This window comes from Anopheles stephensi, chromosome 2 (assembly GCF_013141755.1).
Source record: "Anopheles stephensi strain Indian chromosome 2, UCI_ANSTEP_V1.0, whole genome shotgun sequence".
Lineage (NCBI taxonomy): Eukaryota > Metazoa > Arthropoda > Insecta > Diptera > Culicidae > Anopheles > Anopheles stephensi.
Window position 1 is genome coordinate 48,605,651 of NC_050202.1, and position 18,494 is coordinate 48,624,144.

Sequence of the window (18,494 nt, forward strand, 5' to 3'; positions counted from 1 at the left end):
ATAAAATTCCCACGCGCAGCAAACGTGCGGCAAGTAAATAGACCGGTGTCTGTGGGTGTCTAACGCGAAGCAAACGGTCGATGGAGCTTTCGTACCGGACACGGCGTACTCGCTACATCGATATCAAATGGCCAACGATGGCATGCCAGCTGTGCAGGATAGGAAACACATACTACATTGCAGCTCGTCCGACTGTCAGCGTCTGGGTGGGTGTGTCTATCGGTATGCTTTCGTTTGCTCCTGACGATAACTTTGTGCCCGAGACACCAAAGGAGAGCAACAAGGTGAAAGACGTTTAAACTTTCTGACGTTCACCGGGAGTTTCCTCTAGCTAGGGACCGGACCCCGGTAACATTGACCGTGAACTACTGGGGGAAAAAGTTAAATTTTATTTCAACTGTTGTTTGTAAACTGCTTCATAAATCGTCACATCACCAGCGGAGATGAGAAAGTATAGAGACCGAGACCGAGACGTAACTTTATGTGCTCCAAATGAAGTTTGACGCGGTGAACTTCTTCATCATCGCACACACAATGGTTGGCAAACTTGGTTTCCAAACCTATGACTATAATTGCTCCACACAAGATTGACACTGCACAAAAAGTCAAACCGGTGTTGCGTCTCAAATCGACAATGTTGCCGACCCGAAGGCCACCATTTCAAACGAGAGTACGAGAAGCCCTTTCGGCTGGGTTGGGAAAAGGATTCTAAAACGCCGCTGCCTGCTGAGCCATAGAAGTGGCAATCATACAGATCTTTGCCAGTACAGCTAACCTTGCAAACCGTCCAGAGAGATCCTGTTTATCGCATTCGCATCACCAGGGTACAAAGCAGCGCCAAGCGCTTTCCGATTGATTGGCTTTATGGATCGGCGGGTCGCGGAGATTGAAGCCGGCTCGCATTCCAACACGCTGCACATTCGTGTGCATCCAATACTCGCTGGCCTTTACACCAGTTGCTGCCAGAGTTCCACATGCGGAGGTCGCGGTCGTATGTTGCAAGATGCCTCACTGTATCCCTACACAGCAACCGAGCCGACCGTCGGAGAGCCACCGGTCTTTTCCTTTGTGGCGTGTGGCAATAGCAACGAAGCGAAGATGGAGAAGCGAAACAGAAGAAAAAAAAATGGTGCATCGCAATGCACCAAACGCTCCGGTGCACTTTAACGTCGACGCCGTGCCGTGATCTTCGACACACAGGTACACACACGTTGCGGGCATGATTTATTTACTACATGCCACATTAAAGCAAACAACGCTGCCACACGACCATGCTGAATCCCTCTTCGATTAACTGTCATCGAAGATCATGTTCTCTCTGCCGTGGGCCAATTTCCCTTTCCGTTGATCCGCGAGCTCAAGGGGCGAACGAGTGTGTGGGCAGCCGATTGACATGCCCGCTAACCTAGTGCGCTACAGGGCCGCAACACACAGGAGAGGAAAAAAAACCAACAACCCCCCCCAACCAGCGTAACATTCCGCATTTGGACATTCCGCAACATGTGTGAACCGGTGCGCTGGTTCGATCATCTGTTGTTCCTTGGTAAGCAACCGGCTAGTTAGGCTTCCCTTAACGAGCAGGGCCAGTGCGCTCGGTTGCACGATGACATCGATCTATAAAAGCGCCCGGTGCTGGACGTCTTCGATCGAGTCAGTCCGTGTCGTTCTAGCTATACACTACTTCACTACACTCGTGTGAACCTCTTCCGAGCTTTATTCTAATTCCCACACTCTATCTCTCCATCCACCATGAAGACTCTGGTAAGACGCAACTTCAGAGTGCTTCAAGAGAACTCCAGCAAAAATTGTAATACCTTGCCCAACTTGTTCCAGATTTTCCTAGGACTCATCGCCATCGTTCGGGCCGCTCCGGGATACTATGGTGATCATGGGCTCTCCTACGTAGCTGCCGCTCCCGCTCCGATCGTGAAGTACGCCGCACCGGCCGTATCCGTCGTGCATGCCGCTCCTGCTCCCGTGCTGAAGTACGCCGTTGCTCCAGCTCCGATCGTGAAGGCAGTTGCACCGGCCGCCACCAGCTACGCCACCATCCATCAGGTTCACGCTCCCGTCGTACATGCCGCTCCGGTGGTGAAGTATGCCGCACCTGCACCCGTAGTTTCGTACGTCCACTCGGCACCGGTCGTTGCTCATGCACCGGCTCCACTGCTCAAGTACGCACCGGCCTACCATGGATGGTAAGGTGACAGCTTCGGGATGGACCAAGCGAGCAGCATTCCCAACTGGACTGGTGGCAATTTTAATGACCGGACTGTACGACGGACAGAACCAAGGCACAGTCTTCAGAACCAAGGTGGATCTTCTTTCCAATGTACGTTTCCGCTCAAAATCTTGCATTTAATTCAAGTCGTGTGTGTTCAGGTTCTTGTTTTGTTTTTTATTATTTTTGTTTTGTTTATAATAAACAACCAAAGCATACCAGCTACTTCGCAGATTGTTTCTCCATTCCCAATCAAAAACATTCCACACAACAAAAGAAGACGCACTAAATGTTTTCGGAAACCACTTAGCAAATGTCCTGCGGGAGCATTACTTTAATTGGTGGAGATGGCTCTTCAGAATCTGTTGGCTGCCCTGGGTCGCCGGACGTTGTGAAGTGTTCTTAACAATTATCGGTAATGACTGTTGATTAAACTCTCATTTCGAATCACTTGATAGGAAGTCTAGACTTCATCAAGAAGTACATCAGAGTTTATGACGCATTTCATCATGGTAAAGACTTCAGGCGCTTTCAATTTGCCCAAATCTTATCTCGTAGGCTACACAATGTTGACAATTGTCGGCTCAAATGAAATGTGTCCCACACGTATTATGTTGTTGCAGAATTTAATTGCCCAAACGTCTTCCGTTTTTTTTTTGCCAGTCCTGGTGCTACCCGTACATCTCTTGAGACCCATTTTTGTTGGTTGTGTTATTGTTGCGGAACGGTGTAGCTCCGCATGTTTTCACAGTTCTTAAAATACAGCGCCCACGGGTGGCCGTTATTTATCAATGTCCCGAAAACATACAACTTCAACTCTGACGCACCAGAATCGACGCGAGAGAAGAAAAAAAAACACGAGGAGCTGTAGGAAAAACTCATCAAACTGTGCGAACTGAGTCATCGTATTACATCGTTTTCTTAGATCAAGATTTCCCATCGGTGTCACCGAGGTTCTCGCTGTCTCTCGCTCGCTCGCCCGCACGGTATTGTCCTCAAGGTTTTTCCGGTATGCTGGTGATGCTTTATAAAGGTGCAAATTGTACCTTGTGATTGCTTTCTTTACTCGCAAAGCTTGTGAAATCACTCCCTGCTTAAATTTCTTTCACGCAAAAGGGGGCGTAAAATGAAAGCTGATCAACCATACCGGGGCCTTCTCCCCTTAGTTCTGCGACCCCTTGCACCAAACACCGACCGATTTGGATTTAATCAATGAAATGACAATATTTGCGATGTAAGGCAGAAAACAGATGTCCATGGTTCGATTGAGGCTTAGTTGAACGGCGAGCTCCACTGACAATGGATCTACGACCGGGAAAAGGGCATGGAAGCAATCAAAAATTGGTAACAAATTACAGCTTTTCTGCCACATTTTTTTTTTTTTGTTGAAACTGATGAAATGCCTGATGAAAAATCTTTGGTAGCGTGCCAGCAGGAGAAAATTCAAAATTTCAAAATCGTGTATTAGAAAATTGTTCACTTATTAATGATGGCTGGCACAAATGTGATGTAAATCTCTGCCGCAGATGGTTTGAACGAGCTGCGATGGCTCGTGCACGATTTAATGAGCTGTTCTTACTTGAAGGCTACAGGACTTTAAATTTAGCTTAATAGCCTCTATAGTCCCTTATAATATACAAATCATTTTGATTAGTTTTCGATATAAGAGACCTAATTAAAGTGATTTGCATTGCATGTAGACTCAGGTTTCATTACATCTGTTTGAAATTGAATTAGTTACATGAATTCAAATTTGGGTATTAGGCACTAAGGCACTTACCTGCAATACATAAACACAACACTACGGACGGTATCGGATTAACCCGCTTAGGATAGGAATGAACTCTTGGATGAACTGTGTGGATTGTAAGATGAACTGGATGGACGAATAAACAGTTGAAAACGGAACGGCACCCAGCTTGCAAGGATATCACAACGCTATTTATGCCACGAAAAATATCACCAGCACTTCGGGAGTATTTCCCACAACATCTAATAATTCTTAAGAATGCCAAGATAATAACCTAGCGATGGACGATATCGTCGAATTCTAGAGCAAGCATATAACATGAACTACGAACTCAATATTTGAAACCACAATAATAAAAGCAAACCAACAAAATGCGAAAAGTACCATAAACGAAGCTCGCATGAGTTGGTTCTGATGGTTGCCCAAGCCGGAGAGTGATCTTCAGCAAATAAAATAAGTATAGAACTTTATTCACACATATTTAATTATATTTAATATTAATTGTAATATTTAATTCAATTTAATGTAGTGGTCCGGTGGCCGAGGCGATGGCGGCGCCGGTCTTCACACGGCAGGATCAGGGTTCAACTCTTATCCAGACCACATGTTCTTTAGACTTGCTCCACTCTGAGCAGAAGAGTCTAAATCATTTTCCAACAAAAGCATTCCAAATAGGAAAAGCCGCACTGCAGAGTTAATAAAAAAACTATTTTTATGGGTTAAGTGACGCAGCCTTGACTGATTTCTATTTTAATTGTTTCCAACAATCTGCTAAGGAAGTTGTTCTTCTCTTCTTGCATGTTAATAGCTAAAAGAAGGTTTTTAACCTATTTACACACCCGGATTTCGGATTGTCACATGGACGGTTCCATCAAAGACATAAATGACGAGATAAATAGATTTTTCGTTTATTTCTAGAGGCTTTGGGTCTTGAGACCTCATTCGCCTCTTTCCTGTCTAATGTTACATATGTGTGATAAAAACTATTGTGAGTATGGCTTAGCTATTGGTTAGCTATTATGCTTCGTGTAATATGAAAACTATTGTGCTATGAATTTATAGTTCTCGGTACAGGTTGCTCGTGTGTCAAAATCGAATGAGGCGGTTCTGCTGCTGTTTGTCGGGAGATAGTATGATGGCTACGTCGGTATCTAGTTCGGAGTGTAGTGTATCGATACAGATGGTTCGGAGTGTAGTGTATCGATGGTAATCGGTAAGGATGTCGCGGACGGTAATGTCGCCGCCACAGAAGCTGCAAAGTGGAGGACTGGAATTGTCGAGAAGGTAGGATCGTCCCATGATGCGGTGTTGTGCTTGATAGAGCTGAGTTTTGTGGCGAGGTCTAGGTTGTGCCAGGTGGTGTTCCAGTGGTGAACGGTTGAACGAGCTGTGCGGTTCGGCTGGACGGAGCCGACCTTCGTTGGCCAGCCATTCGGCTTCCTCGTTTCCATCGATTCCGGAATGACCCGGAATCCAACATAAAACTGTTGCAGGTGATGAGGGGATATCGTATAGGATCTGGATGTGAGGGTCTTTAGAGAAGTCGTTTTCAAAGGCGGTCAGAACACTGGCACTGTCGGTGAAGATGACGTTCGGAATGTCGGTCCGAAGTCCTTCGTCGGTGACAAGACGGATGGCTATTGCTTTGGCTGAAAAGATAGATGTTTGGTTAGGGAGCTTGATGGCGCAGCCCCTGAGGCTGGAATGGATCCCACAGCCGGCTGAATCCCGATTTACGGAGCCGTCTGAGTAGATGTGGTGATGGAGCTGGTATTTGCTCCGGATCAGGTGCGTACTCCGGTTCCCCGGAGTTTGTGTTTTAGTTCCCCGTCTATTGCAGGAGTGCTATGGTACCAGGGACGAATTCCCCGGCGGGTGGATTGGATGATCGGAGGTAGCTTGTGGTGGGTGAGTTGTTGCAGATCGGAGTTAGCTCTGGTAACGAGGACAGTTGCGTCAATTCCTTTCTCAAGGATCCGAGCTGCAGCTGCCACGAGTCTATTGGTGATGATGAGCTGAAATGGAAGAAAACCGCTTTCACAGAGGAGGGAAACAATCGGGCTGTTGACAAAAGCACCAGTGGCGTAGCGGATAGCTGTATGGTAGACGGGTGCTCTTCTCGAAGGTTGCTCGCTCGCGGGAAACAATCTCGATGCCGTAGAGTAGTTTGGGTAGAAGCCAGGCGTGAAAAGCTGTCACAATCTTCAACAATCTTCTCACCTAGTTCAGGAAATTTTTTCATTGCTAAGAGGAATGCTCTGTAACCCTGTATTACAGCTGCATGAAGCTACCAGGCGATGAAGTCTCAGTTTCTCTCATCAGTTTCTTCCGCATTCTAAGGTTTTTCAAAGCCGAAGAGTGGTCAGACTTTATCTAATTTCTTAGAAGTGTTGTATTCCTTATTTTTCCTACGTCTTTCGTTCAGTTTCTCGACTTTTTTGCCGCGGCTTCTTCAAACTAACCAATAATGTCGTTATGTGTTTATTTATTTATTCAAAATTTTCTGCCACTAGGGTTGAACAATATTTGTCTTTATTACTAAGGAAGAAGAAGACGAATTAAGGAATCTGGAACGGAAGCGGATGAGGGAGAGGTTGTAGTCAAAAAGATGGTGCAAACTATTAAATGCCGTACATGCACGTAACCAGGGATAAAGATAGGAGGTCTATCACGAAGACGACGAGAAGGAACATGAAGGGGTATGGAAGACAGAAGAGGAGTACAGAAGTCAATAACTAGTTGCATAGAGACATTGAGACACTCAGCAATTGCAGAATCCTAAATCGCTAAAGGCAGTCCAATTTTTAATACAGATGTTAACTAACAGGGATGAAGTTCCTAGCAGGAGCAAATCTTAAATAGCTGTACTTCGCCTGTTTTCATTCCAAACATGAGCCGTTCTTGTTCGAAACTTCACTTTTTGGGCACTATTTTCCCATTTCAAAATCAATTCCCAGGTTTGTAACATGAAAGCCTTCCAAAACTGACAGATTTGACATTATTTACCTTCCTTAATGTAGCATAATTAAACACAAACCATTACGGCCATTATGGTTCATACCCACCGACCTTTCATTATCGCATTCACCAAAACATCTGAGATGGGGGCTTTCAATGGTTTTTCCCCGGGAAAACCTTTCCCAACTAACCATATCCACATATGGGAGGTGGGGGAAAAAGACATACACACACACACACAAAAACCAGGTGCATGAATCATGTTTACTCTAACGACTCGACAGTTAATCAACCTAATAGTGTTGCTCATTAACGATCAAAAGTACGTACGGACATTGCTGCTGGCGGTGTGCGTGTGTGTGTGTGGTTGTAATCAATGGCAAGAAACATGGCAGCCGTATTGAATAGCTAAACAGGGTTGATGAACTATAGGTGTGTGGTTGGTTGGTTGGTTTGGCATTCAGGATAGTTGACGTCGGTGCCGAATATTAGATAATGGCTGCCCGTACCTACGCATCGCAATCCGATCTGGCGCTGCAGTTCCCTTCGGCGAGCTTGTATTAATTTCACACAGCAGACAACCCATCGGCCAGAGGTCACACGTCAAACGAGATAATGTACCAATTAAATGTTATTAAACTGGTGCACCTTGCAAAGCTAAGCAGAAAGCCTAGGTTTGAAGGTAGATTCTCAGCTTATTTTCAATTACTTTGCCCTTGATTTTCTTTTCAACTGGAAAGTTCTAGGAAAAGTTATCGATTTTAAACATTTCCTGATCTGCATAAAAAAACTTGCGAAGACCTCACTAACAGTATCAAAGCGATATTCAGCTGCTGTTAATTAAGCGGAACTCATTAATATCTTGTTACACCGATTCTAGCGCAAAAACAAAAACCCAAGCACGAGAGCACCATAATCGATCAGCAAGTAAGTTTATCGCAAAAAGGGGGATTGATTTTTTTTGTTTTTGCTGTTGTCCACTTAAGATAAATAGTCAGTGCCAGAAATCCGGGAACAAACAGAAAAAATACCCAGCTCCAACAGCTTCATCTCAGCCTATCGCAGCATGGTAGGAGACCGAGTAAACAGCGAGAAATTAATTAGCGGGAGCTTTAGTCACGAGTTAATCGAGCCGCACGGAGAGAGCCTGTGCGGAAACGTCAAGCAACAATTACGAATCATGCCCGCCATGCTTGCTACCATCCTTACCCGCGAACGTTGGTCCTCGATGCGTCGTCGTTGTTGTTCCCGCTGCTGCAGGCGTTGGTCGTCATCGTCACGCTACACCAATCCCCATGCTAAACAACGAACAGATAGAGCTAATAATAGAGCTAAGCCTAAAGCCTCCTAGCCCGAGCGGGTGAGCTACGGCAAACCGAACGGTAGTAGTAGTTTTAGGGGTGAGAGTGCATGTGTACAGTACTGCGGCATTCGATAGTTGGCGGTCAGGCCTATACGATGGCGGGGTGGGAAGGGATTGGAAAGGATATAAGCCCGGTATTGTTCGTCCTTCGAATGGTCTATGACAGTCATCGTCATTCAATGGTAGGCCCCGGCGTGCACCATTTCGAACAGTGACCGTCCGGGCAGTCTGGATGCATCGTACCGACAGACGGGTCGTCCGTTCCGAGCGCCACGGGTCCTAGCAAGTAGCCACCAGCAGTGTTTGTGCTATAAAATATTTATCCCGTATCGTACTTTAAAATCGCTCTCGCCTAGTGGTGTTGAGCACTGTGCACAAGTAGTTGTCCAAAGTCGCGGCACCAAAAACACTTTTGGGGCCTCCTAATACGACCTTGACACAGTCCACCAATCCGCAAACTGCAACGAAACCGTGTAGCCTCGTGGTAGGCCTTGAATTGTGTATCGGGAAACGATAAGCGTCTTGGCAAAATTCTGACGGACCTCAAAATGTTGTGTGTGTGTCTGTGTGTATCGCGGCCCCTGAAGAGAGGAAGCCAACGTTTGCCAATAATATTAAGGGGCAGTGAGTGGCAAACAACATCGAGTGATTTAGCGATTTAGTGCAAACAGTTCACGTTTAAAGACGCAAACAAAGCGCGAGACTGTATCGGTGATTCTTTGAAGTGGCTTCAGGGATAATGGCGGAAGTTTCGGCGGAATATTAAATGCTTTTGTTGGTCTTTCCATGGCTGACTTTCGGGAACTCTATGTAGACTCTCGACGATTGCTCTAAACTCTCTCACAGGGCTCGTGGAATTGAAGAGCCCTGTTTATCGGTGTGTCAGTGTGTTGATGTCCTTTCCGCGTGCTTCGTGTGCATCGCTAGTTCCACACGCTATTGTTGCTGGTAGTAGTAGCGGGAGTGTAAACAAATCTAACGACCGGAGGAGTCGTCGGAAAGTAATCGTTTTGTTGACTCTTTTTGTTTAATTTTATTGTCCTTCCTTATTTTCTACCCGTGGCATGTGTCTCTCCCAACCAGTAATCCCTTCCTGATGCAGTGTGTCAATGCAGAGTTAGTTGCAGCCGTGTGTCACGTGTTGTCCTTAGTATTCAACATGGAAAGCGATAAAATATGGAAGAAAGGAAAAAGCCCGTATATGGTTGGAAAATGGTGTATTCGCATGTTTCACGTGATCAAAACACACAAATACGTGCTCGGGAATCTATCTGCCCCTCCTCACCTCACCGTACCGGACCTGTTACTACACAAACTCCCTCCTCAATCTACTATCTCTATGTCTATCGATCCACCAAACAACGGCACACAGCCTGACCGGGTTTGCTGCTGTGCAGGACACAAATAAAAGCTTTCACACTCCGGTTTCGGTTTTGTTGCTATCAATTTGTTGCCTTTCCGATGGCAAAACAAGTCATGCTGTGGTGTGGGTGTTTTTGTTCCGGGGAAACTAAAGGCCTGTTTTGTCTTAATTCTTTCCAACCTCTGCTTCATTCTTCATGGTTTGTTTGGTTTGTGCTAATCCTTTTCCAGCAGTGAGGCGGCAGTAAAACCGGTGGCCATAAAAGAAGGAACGTCGGGCTGAAAATTAACGCCTAGCAGCATCCAGCGCCTGGCCCTGGCAGCCAACATGTCTACGCAACGCATTTGGACGACTGATAACAACAACCACCACAGACCAGATTATGGTACGTTTCGTGCTGTAGAACCATCTCGGTTTTTGGGGAGAGGGGGGGGGAGAATGACTCGATGTGGGTTGCGTTGGTGATGTGCTTTTCATTTTCATGGCTTACTATCTTGGTGCGTAGCTATAGAGTTCGAGTGTTAAGGGTGAAGCTCAGCAACCTGATTTTTATAGCAAAAGAGTTCGCTCATTATGGCATTGAATCTCATCGGGAGCAAAAAAACACGATCTATTCTATTCCTAGTAAAACTCCAGGCAGATCGTGTGTTACTTAATTAATTAACTCTAGTAATAAGTTTGACCACCGCCGTACAGCAACAAAAAACAGCAGCAGACAAGTGACGTTATTGTTCCTGTACGAAATTACAGCTTCTCGGAACTTCGGAGCGATTCCCGAGCAATCCCAAGCCGGCCACCACCGGCTACTCTTTAAAAACACACCCATTTTTTGTACAATCTACGTTCAATGTTTTAGCAAACGTATTTTTTTCTTCTTGTTCCTCTTCATCTCGCTTCTTTTGTTGTCTTCTGATCATGGTGATGAAGCTCGAGCTAAAGCAGTACCGATGGATCCAATTTCTTAGAACCAACCCCACCGCCCAGCTCCCGGCGCGTTTGAAATCTCGAACGGGAAGTTGCCCTTTTTAGTCTTACTCCGAAGCACGCAATAAAGTGCTGTGAACGGTGTATGTAAGCTCCCACCCAGTACGTGTGTGCGTCTACGTCTCGGAGGACATCTCATCAAAGATTACACTTAAGGGCAGGCAATCAAACGATCGGGTGGGATAGCAAAAACTCACTCGGAGCTGAGTTCAAATACTGGGTTTGAGTAGAGAAAACAAAACGGAAGAATCCATAGAAAATAAATCAATGTGTGAGCGTAAGCAGTAGGAAGGATATTGGGCCCGAGACCTATCTCTGGAGATGCTATAAATGTCACAGGTGTAGCCGGGGCAAGTGTGGACACGTTTATTATGAATGGAAAAGTCGGGGCGAAAAGGTTGTAGGAAAATCTTGTTTTCGGGAGAATAAAAAAAATATTGGGTTCATGAGTAATAGCAAATTGAAGAATCTGACACACCGGGACACCTGCTCATAAGGGGGAGTTTTTTGCCTGATTTGCTATAATATAAATATTCAATGTGCTATAAAAATACAGTCCGTCGCTACTTAATGCACAATACCATGAAGCTCATTACAAAAAAAAACCTCATCTCCTCTCTATGTTTAATACAAATATTGACATTTTTACCATACCACGAGGAGGGTTGTTGTGATTAACGAACTCACTGGCGCAATGGGGGGGCAAATACTGTCACAACAGTGTGAGAAACTGGCCAGTTGTTTCATGGTTTTGCGCTTACCGTCGTCCACCGGAAATCCAATCACTCGGTAAGGTTTTTCGATAGCAAAACCGATGCTCACCTGCACGTCCTGCACCGTAGCGTCCATCATATACGTACAAATTATGCATGCATCTGGCCGGGTCAATAAACGCGACCAGAAACGCCAATAGCAAGGCGTTATGGTTGTCAGCGGGTCATTCCCCTACATTTTTTTTATGTCGCTTGCACCCGTTGCCGGGCCTAGCCATTTCCCGTCGTTTATGGTCGGATGGACGAGCCTAATTGTATCTGTCGAATACGAAAGCACGACTACTATACATCGGTGGTTTGTGTGAAGCACTAGCTTGCTGTGAAGCGGGAGTCACGGGACAAGAAGAGTTGAGTGTTGTAATAAGTGCAACAACAGGCCTGATTGCACATTACGTAGCGGTCACAGTGTGAGATTTTTTGGGTCACGCAAATTGTTGAGCCAAATGAGTCATGCGGGAAGAAGCTGCTGGTTAAGGACATTTCGGGTGAATGCGGCAGATGTTCGGATGGAATATGTTTCTTATTGCTTGAATCCTTCTTCCAGGAACAATTCTACAAAAATATTGCCAACCATCTTTCGGTCATGGCTTTCAGCAGTTAGGTGGGCCGGGTGTCGTGTAAAAAAGATCCCATTTTTTGGACTCTAGCTGGGCCCTGTCGATTGTTGCCGCTTCTCCATCTTGGCTACATAATTACTGGATTAGGTCCGTCAGTTTGGTCTGTTGGGACGCTTCCAACATATGGAAGACTTTTCGCACAAGCGCTGTCGTGATGCTTATGTTCAGGGATTGTCACATAGACATAGACATAGACGGAGAGCTCTATATAGTAATGTTCAACTAGCCTAGGATAGTTATCAACGTTTAGACGGAAACACGTTTAGACGGAAATGCTCATGGAATGAGCATTGTTGTTTGATACGAATATGTCTTCTTTAAGACGATTAAGCTTACCTTCAGAAGCTAGATACACAAATTATTGCACTGGGTCCATCCCACAACTCAAATGTTGATGGCAGACAATATAAAAAAGTAATTCCCTTGGCATGAATAGAACAAGTAAAATGATATCTATAGGAAGTTAAAATCTCCTTAGGGCAAGTATACTGACAATCCTCAAATTAGTTTATATTTGTACCTTTTACCAGTTATGTAAGTAAAATATGTCGGATAACGCTAGAATGCAAAATTAGTATTATTTATCGACTGATTACCCATACATATAGTCAAGTCTCGATATAGGACCCTTGTAAGACCGATGTAAGACGTCTTATGTCGCTACTTATGTGTTGCCTTACGGCAGTACTTATAAGACTTCGGGGAAAAAATTGTTTATGCTATAAAAATGAGGCATTTCCTCCAGAATATGGCACATGAAATATTTCTTTCCTATGATATACTTAAAAACTGCATTCAACTGGAGGCATTCAAGAATACGCACAGATGTTCAAAGAATTAAGCTTCTCTCCTCGGTATTTAATTTTCTGATCCAACATTCAGCGCCATACATATTTTCTCTTGGGTTTTTCACGAATAGAACTCAAAGCTCAAAGACTTCAATCATTCCGTTCACCACGAGAAGCTGATGAAAACTTAAAAAAATGTCAGACAATCATCAAGTAATTAGTGAAGCTTTTCATAGATTTCGGATTTTCAAGTGATATAAAATAGCGATATAGTAGTGACATAAAATATATTATATGAAGAGTGATATCAAATCGCTTATTAGATCACAAAACCTTTAAGTCTTGTAGAACAACCCATAACTTAAAAATTCTTGTAAGACCTCTCGGCCTTTATGTACTTATCTGGGTAGCAGTCTCCAAAGCGTACGACAGTTAAAACACACAGTTAAGATCACAACAAGCAATAACACTTACGGACGGGGTTAGACACACACTGGGTATGGGTACGATTGATGAATCTAGCAGCGGGAATACCAGACGCGAAGACACCACAGACGGCGATAAATTCTCAGCACATTCGTAGAAGAGCACGAAGCGTCCAGACACGTTCCAGTTGATGAAAGAGAGTTTGTGCTGATGAATGACAGTCTTGCCTGCTCTAGACGGTCATCAAAAAAGCGCAGCTCAAACATCAGACACCTTGTCCTATGTTCTTTAAAAGATGTTGTTATGAAACTAGTACTAGAACTCAACTCTTCAGGAAGTACTTCACTATTTCCAAATTCTTCCAGTAGCTGCGTCCAATGCACTAATTATGCTTTAATATTTGCTCAGTAAAAGGCGATAGCTTAGCTAGGGGAATCACTAGGACACAGTCCTAGAATCTGGCTAATTGATAAAGATAAGAGTACTTGCGTTCGGGTGCTTCCCTTTAATCGATACTTCAGGACAATGAGAGCTCTAAACATAATTAGCTAGACGTTCCCTAGCAAGCTATTTAAGCCTAATGTGCACCAGTATGCTCGATCCCGACCAGCATCGATTCGGGGTCCAATTATAACCCCGAAAACGGTTTAATGCTACAACCGTTTTCCCCCCAAAAGAGAGAAATCTGTACGCATTAAAGTAGCGAAGACACCGGTGGCGGACGACACACAGTGCACGAGTAATTAACTTTAAAAGTTTACCAACCTTCATCAAGCGTGTCGCTCGGTCGTCTGCCCCAACGTAACCCCCCCGTTCGCTGCTCCTGGAATGTGTGGAATCATTAACTTTTCTTTTTACGCTCCACTACGCTTCTTTCCGTTCGTTTTAGGACCAGAATCGGAGAAGAGCTCCATCGCGCAGCCCAACATCGTACCGGCGGCCGGTAATCCCTACCTAATCGGTATCCAATCAAGGTAATGCAGAATGTCCCCAGTATTACGAACCAACATCGTATCGCCATTAACGCCATCGGTTTGCTTGTCTTTCTCTATCTTCCCCCCCCCCCCCTCTTCGTGGCAATATCCGTTGCGGGAAATGAATCGCCCGGTGTCACCTGCAGATTCCGGCGGCGATATTATCACAAATCGATACTACTCTTTCTGCTGCTGATAATCTTCATCCTGACGATCGCTATCATAGTAATAGCTTGTTTGCGTGAGTCATTCCCGGTCACCAGCACCAGGTTTTCAGTCCATTTGAGCTCTCGCTACGTTCTCTACGTCTCTTGATTTTCAGTGCATTTCCCGCCGGAGATCTGTCACACTGCCGACTGTCTCCGGTCGGCGGCCGCTCTCAAGCACAGCATGGACCTGACGGTGGATCCGTGCGAAGATTTCTACCAGTACGCGTGCGGCAACTGGGAGGACGAGCATCCGCGCCCCGATTCGTACGCCAGCTTCGATTGGTTTAGTGAGCGGCAGGCGAAGATTTTACGCAACATCCGGCACTACCTGCAGGCAAACAATAGCGAGTTCGATCCGAAACCGGTAGTGCAGGCGCGTGCCATGTACGCGGCCTGCATGAACCTCACTGCCATGGATCGGCTCGGTTATGGACCGGTGCTGAAATACCTCAAGAAATTTAATTTGCCTCCCTATCCGATGATTCTAAACGTGACGGAGGCTGGCGAACTGCCCGTGTTTAAGGGGTACGATTTCGATTGGGTGCGATCGTTGGCCAAGATCAAACAGTTGCTTGGGATGGATGTGTTCATTGGGTTCGATGTGTATCCGGATCCACGGCACCGAGACTACAACCGGTTAGTGCTCGGGACTCCGGAAAGTGGGTCCGATTTGCCATTGTAAGTAGAGATTTGGGGGTGGGCACAATCTTCAGGAGACTATTAATCAACATTCAACAACTTCACAGCAACACCGATATCTTGAGGCTCCTCCGGCACGGAAGAACTCGTCGCAAGCTTATGGTAAGTGCAAATGACGAGAGCGATGAGGGTGCAGAGGATGAAGCGGATGAAGATTCTGCGTCCGTAAGCGCGTACAAAAAGTTTATGATCGGTGTGATGAAACTGTTGGTAAACCACACCGACGCGACAATCAAGGTGGAATCGTTTAATGCTCAGTTCGAGAAAGCTGCCACGATAGTGGTCCAGTTTTCGGATTCAATCACTAAGGTTGGTATGGAGGGAGATTAGTTCCACCAAGATAATAATGGCACACGTTATTATTCCTCAGTTCAATCGGGAAGCTGAAAATGCATCCAAGAGCACCAACTTGGAGGATCGCCTCAACCTGCAGGACATCGTGTACTACACGGTCGGCGACTTGCAAAACATCACCGATACGCATCTCGCACCGAAAGATCCTCTCCCGATCTGGGAGCAGCTAGTAACCAGTGTGTTCGAAGGGATACCCGAAGCCCAACTAAACCTCCAGGAAGAGATGATCCTCACCAGCAATGCGGATATCCTCTACCTGAAGCTACTGGTGGAGTATCTTTCCGTCACGCCACTGGCCCACATCGAGCTGTACATCTGGTGGACGGTGGTCGAGGAATTGATTCTCCACACCACGATGGAGGTGCGCAAGCTTTACTACGATTACTACAAATCGATCACACCTTCGGATGGATTTAGCTCCCGGACACTGTACTGCACCGGCACGGTAAACCGTCTCCTTGGAATGGCCGTTAGTTATGCGATCTCAAGCGAAAACTTCACACAACACACCAAACCAAGGGTGCAGGACATGCTGCGCTACATCCGGACCGCTTTCGAAAGCCTCGTCCGGGACACGACCTGGATGGATTGGCCAACGAAAGAATCGACTCTGCGAAAGTCGGAAGCGATGCGAAGCTTGATTGGGTTCCCCGAGTGGATCCTGGATCACCGGGAGCTGGAACAGCATTACAGCGAGGTAAGCGGCGAGATTCTCGCCCAAAATCAACCATTGTATTTATTTCGCTTTTTTATGTTTCATTCGTCTTGCAAAACCCACCATGCGGCGGGAAAAACCAGTTGAAGGTGAACGCGAGCACCCACCTGGAAAACATGATGGAGGAAATACAGCGTAAAAACATCATCAAACTTCGCCGTTGGCGCCAAAAGCACGAACTCAGCTGGGAAACGCTGCCCACCAACGTGAACGCGTTTCACACGTTCCAGGAAAATGCTATAAGTACGTACATTTAATCTACGGCTGTTACTTTTTTTATGGTGGTAGGTCATTCCCCGAGGTTACTGCTCCCATCTCTCAGGCGGCGGTGCACGCATACCCCTCTCATACTCCTTTCTTTTTTTCCGCCGGGGAGACCCAGGGTCGTACGTTCGATAACTTACTTTATTTTCTCCGCATGTTTGTGACACTTTGTTTTCACAATTGCTGCTGCCGATGATGTCCGATGAATGCTTGCAGCCATACCGATTGCAATCCTGCAGTATCCGTTCTATCATCTAGGGCTGGAGTAAGCAGCAGCTGTGTACCTAAGATATTGTTAAACCCCACCGAGAGCACTGAGCGCACCAAGTACACGCACACTCGCACACATACACAGTGAGTGGCACAGAGTTTTGCTTTGAAGAAGCGGGAAAGGCATCATGCAGCACCAGCTTCAAAGGTAACGTGTTGCCTAAGGTCACTAAAGAATCCACAAAATTAATGCACGATACACACAACCCTTGGTTTTGTTCCATTCGATTTTTCCCAATCAAAAGCCCGATTTTCTCGTATTATTTTGAGGTGGAGGGATTTTGAGACTTCAGTCGGGAAGTTGCTAAGAACCTACAAAGAATTCCCCAAACATTGTAAAATTTTTAGATCGTTATGTAGTGCAGATTGCATACTTCAGCACGCGCAGATCAAGGGCTAACCCCTAAAGGTATGCAATTTTCGTAGAAAACACTGCAATCCTCGTAATTCGGAGCACTTTTACTCTTCTTTTGTAAATAACCATGTCTGATTTCCGGAGAAAGGCTAGCCCATTGTTAGGTTAATTGAATTTTTTTGCCCATTTTATGTTTTCTAGAGCACTAAACTATGGTGCACTAGGAACTATCCTTGGTCATGAGCTTACACACGGCTTCGATGATAGTGGTAAGTAGATCTGGACGACACTCATGTGCAAGATATTCCATTGTTGTCGATAATGCTGTAATATCTCGTGTCTCTCGCTCCATTTTCAGGCCGTCAGTTCGATAAGAACGGCAATCTCAAGCAATGGTGGACGAACAAAACCGTGCAGGAGTACGTTAATCGTACCGTGTGCTTCGTTAAGCAGTACAGCCAATACTACATACCGGAGGCGGACGATTATGTACGCGAAGGAGTTGGTGATACCGTTTGGTTTTAATTAAACGATTTGTCAACTTCACTACCATAATTAAGTGTTCGTGTGCGTATCATTTCACAGATCGACGGCCTGCTAACGCTCGGCGAAAACATTGCCGATAATGGTGGCGTCCGGGAAGCGTTCCGGGCGTATCAGCTTTACACGAAGAATGCGGGCAAGGAACCGCTGCTGCCCGGCTTCGAAGGCTACACGCACGAGCAGCTGTTCTTCATCGCGTACGGCAATATCTGGTGCGAGTCAAACACGCAAGCTGCCGCGAAAGCGTATCTGGACGATTCGCACTGTCCGGGAAAGTTTCGGCTGAAGGGTGTGCTTACCAATTCGCCCGAGTTTAGCCAAACGTTTGGCTGCAAGTCTGGCAGCGGGATGAATCCCGGCAAGGACAAGTGCCGCATATGGTAAGCGGAAGGCGCGCGTTTCAGAAGATGAATAGAGGTGCCAGCATCAGGTGGCAGCTACTCTGCGCCCAGGTTTCGGCACGTGGTAAGCAAGGTTAGAAATGTGACACCTAGCGTTAAATTAATAAAACGCAACTCTCTTTTGTGGACGTAATGAGTGTCTGGTGTGATGCTGCACAACTTGCCGTATGATGTGTGATACTGTTACTAGTGTGAACATAACTTAGCTAGCGGGAACAATTGCCTTCTTGGAGGGGTGGGAGCAGATGGTTGAGAAGAGTGTCTTATATTGCAATGTTTTAATGAGATAGTTTACTAAATGTTGAAATAAAAGTTTTCAAAAGTTTGAAGTGAATATTTGACCAACGGGGTGTTCAGTACAAAAAAACAATGAGAACGAATTTGAATATCTTTCTAAGCATCCCACATATTTTTACAGCGTAAAAATACAAAATAAAGTTAAAAAGTGTAAAATTGATTCCTCATTA

General features: G+C 45.6%; 2 protein-coding genes across 4 annotated transcripts; both read left to right on the forward strand.

The window, feature by feature from the left end:
* The first annotated feature begins 1,651 nt into the window (after positions 1 to 1,651).
* LOC118508343 (cuticle protein 16.5-like) lies at positions 1,652 to 2,446 on the forward strand. Its single transcript, XM_036048023.1, has 2 exons — positions 1,652 to 1,761; positions 1,834 to 2,446. The coding sequence occupies exons 1-2, from the start codon at positions 1,750 to 1,752 to the stop codon at positions 2,200 to 2,202; spliced, it is 381 nt and encodes a 126-aa protein (XP_035903916.1). The 5' UTR covers positions 1,652 to 1,749; the 3' UTR covers positions 2,203 to 2,446.
* Positions 2,447 to 7,245: 4,799 nt separating this feature from the next.
* On the forward strand, positions 7,246 to 18,352 carry LOC118508344 (endothelin-converting enzyme homolog). Of its 3 annotated transcripts, none has more exons than XM_036048025.1 (12): positions 7,246 to 7,856; positions 9,886 to 10,040; positions 14,133 to 14,217; positions 14,364 to 14,458; positions 14,540 to 15,104; positions 15,173 to 15,434; positions 15,496 to 16,176; positions 16,278 to 16,437; positions 16,675 to 16,723; positions 17,285 to 17,352; positions 17,442 to 17,572; positions 17,669 to 18,352. In XM_036048025.1, the coding sequence occupies exons 2-12, from the start codon at positions 9,983 to 9,985 to the stop codon at positions 18,008 to 18,010; spliced, it is 2,496 nt and encodes an 831-aa protein (XP_035903918.1). In that variant the 5' UTR covers positions 7,246 to 7,856; positions 9,886 to 9,982; the 3' UTR covers positions 18,011 to 18,352. The 3 variants fall into 3 exon arrangements, with proteins under 3 accessions (XP_035903918.1, XP_035903919.1, XP_035903917.1); XM_036048026.1 differs by lacking the exon at positions 7,246 to 7,856 and adding an exon at positions 7,874 to 8,373; XM_036048024.1 differs by lacking the exon at positions 7,246 to 7,856 and adding an exon at positions 8,512 to 8,578.
* The last annotated feature ends 142 nt before the right edge of the window (positions 18,353 to 18,494 follow it).

What these genes read in the sequence shown, in the direction of transcription:
- LOC118508344 (XM_036048025.1), top strand. Translation starts at nt 9,983, where the DNA reads ATGTCTACGCAACGCATTTGGACGACTGATAACAACAACCACCACAGA. An exon ending in AGTGGGTCCGATTTGCCATT is followed by an intron (nt 15,105 to 15,172) that starts GTAAGTAGAGAT and finishes ACAACTTCACAG; the next exon opens with CAACACCGATATCTTGAGGC. An exon ending in TTCTATCATCTAGGGCTGGA is followed by an intron (nt 16,724 to 17,284) that starts GTAAGCAGCAGC and finishes TATGTTTTCTAG; the next exon opens with AGCACTAAACTATGGTGCAC.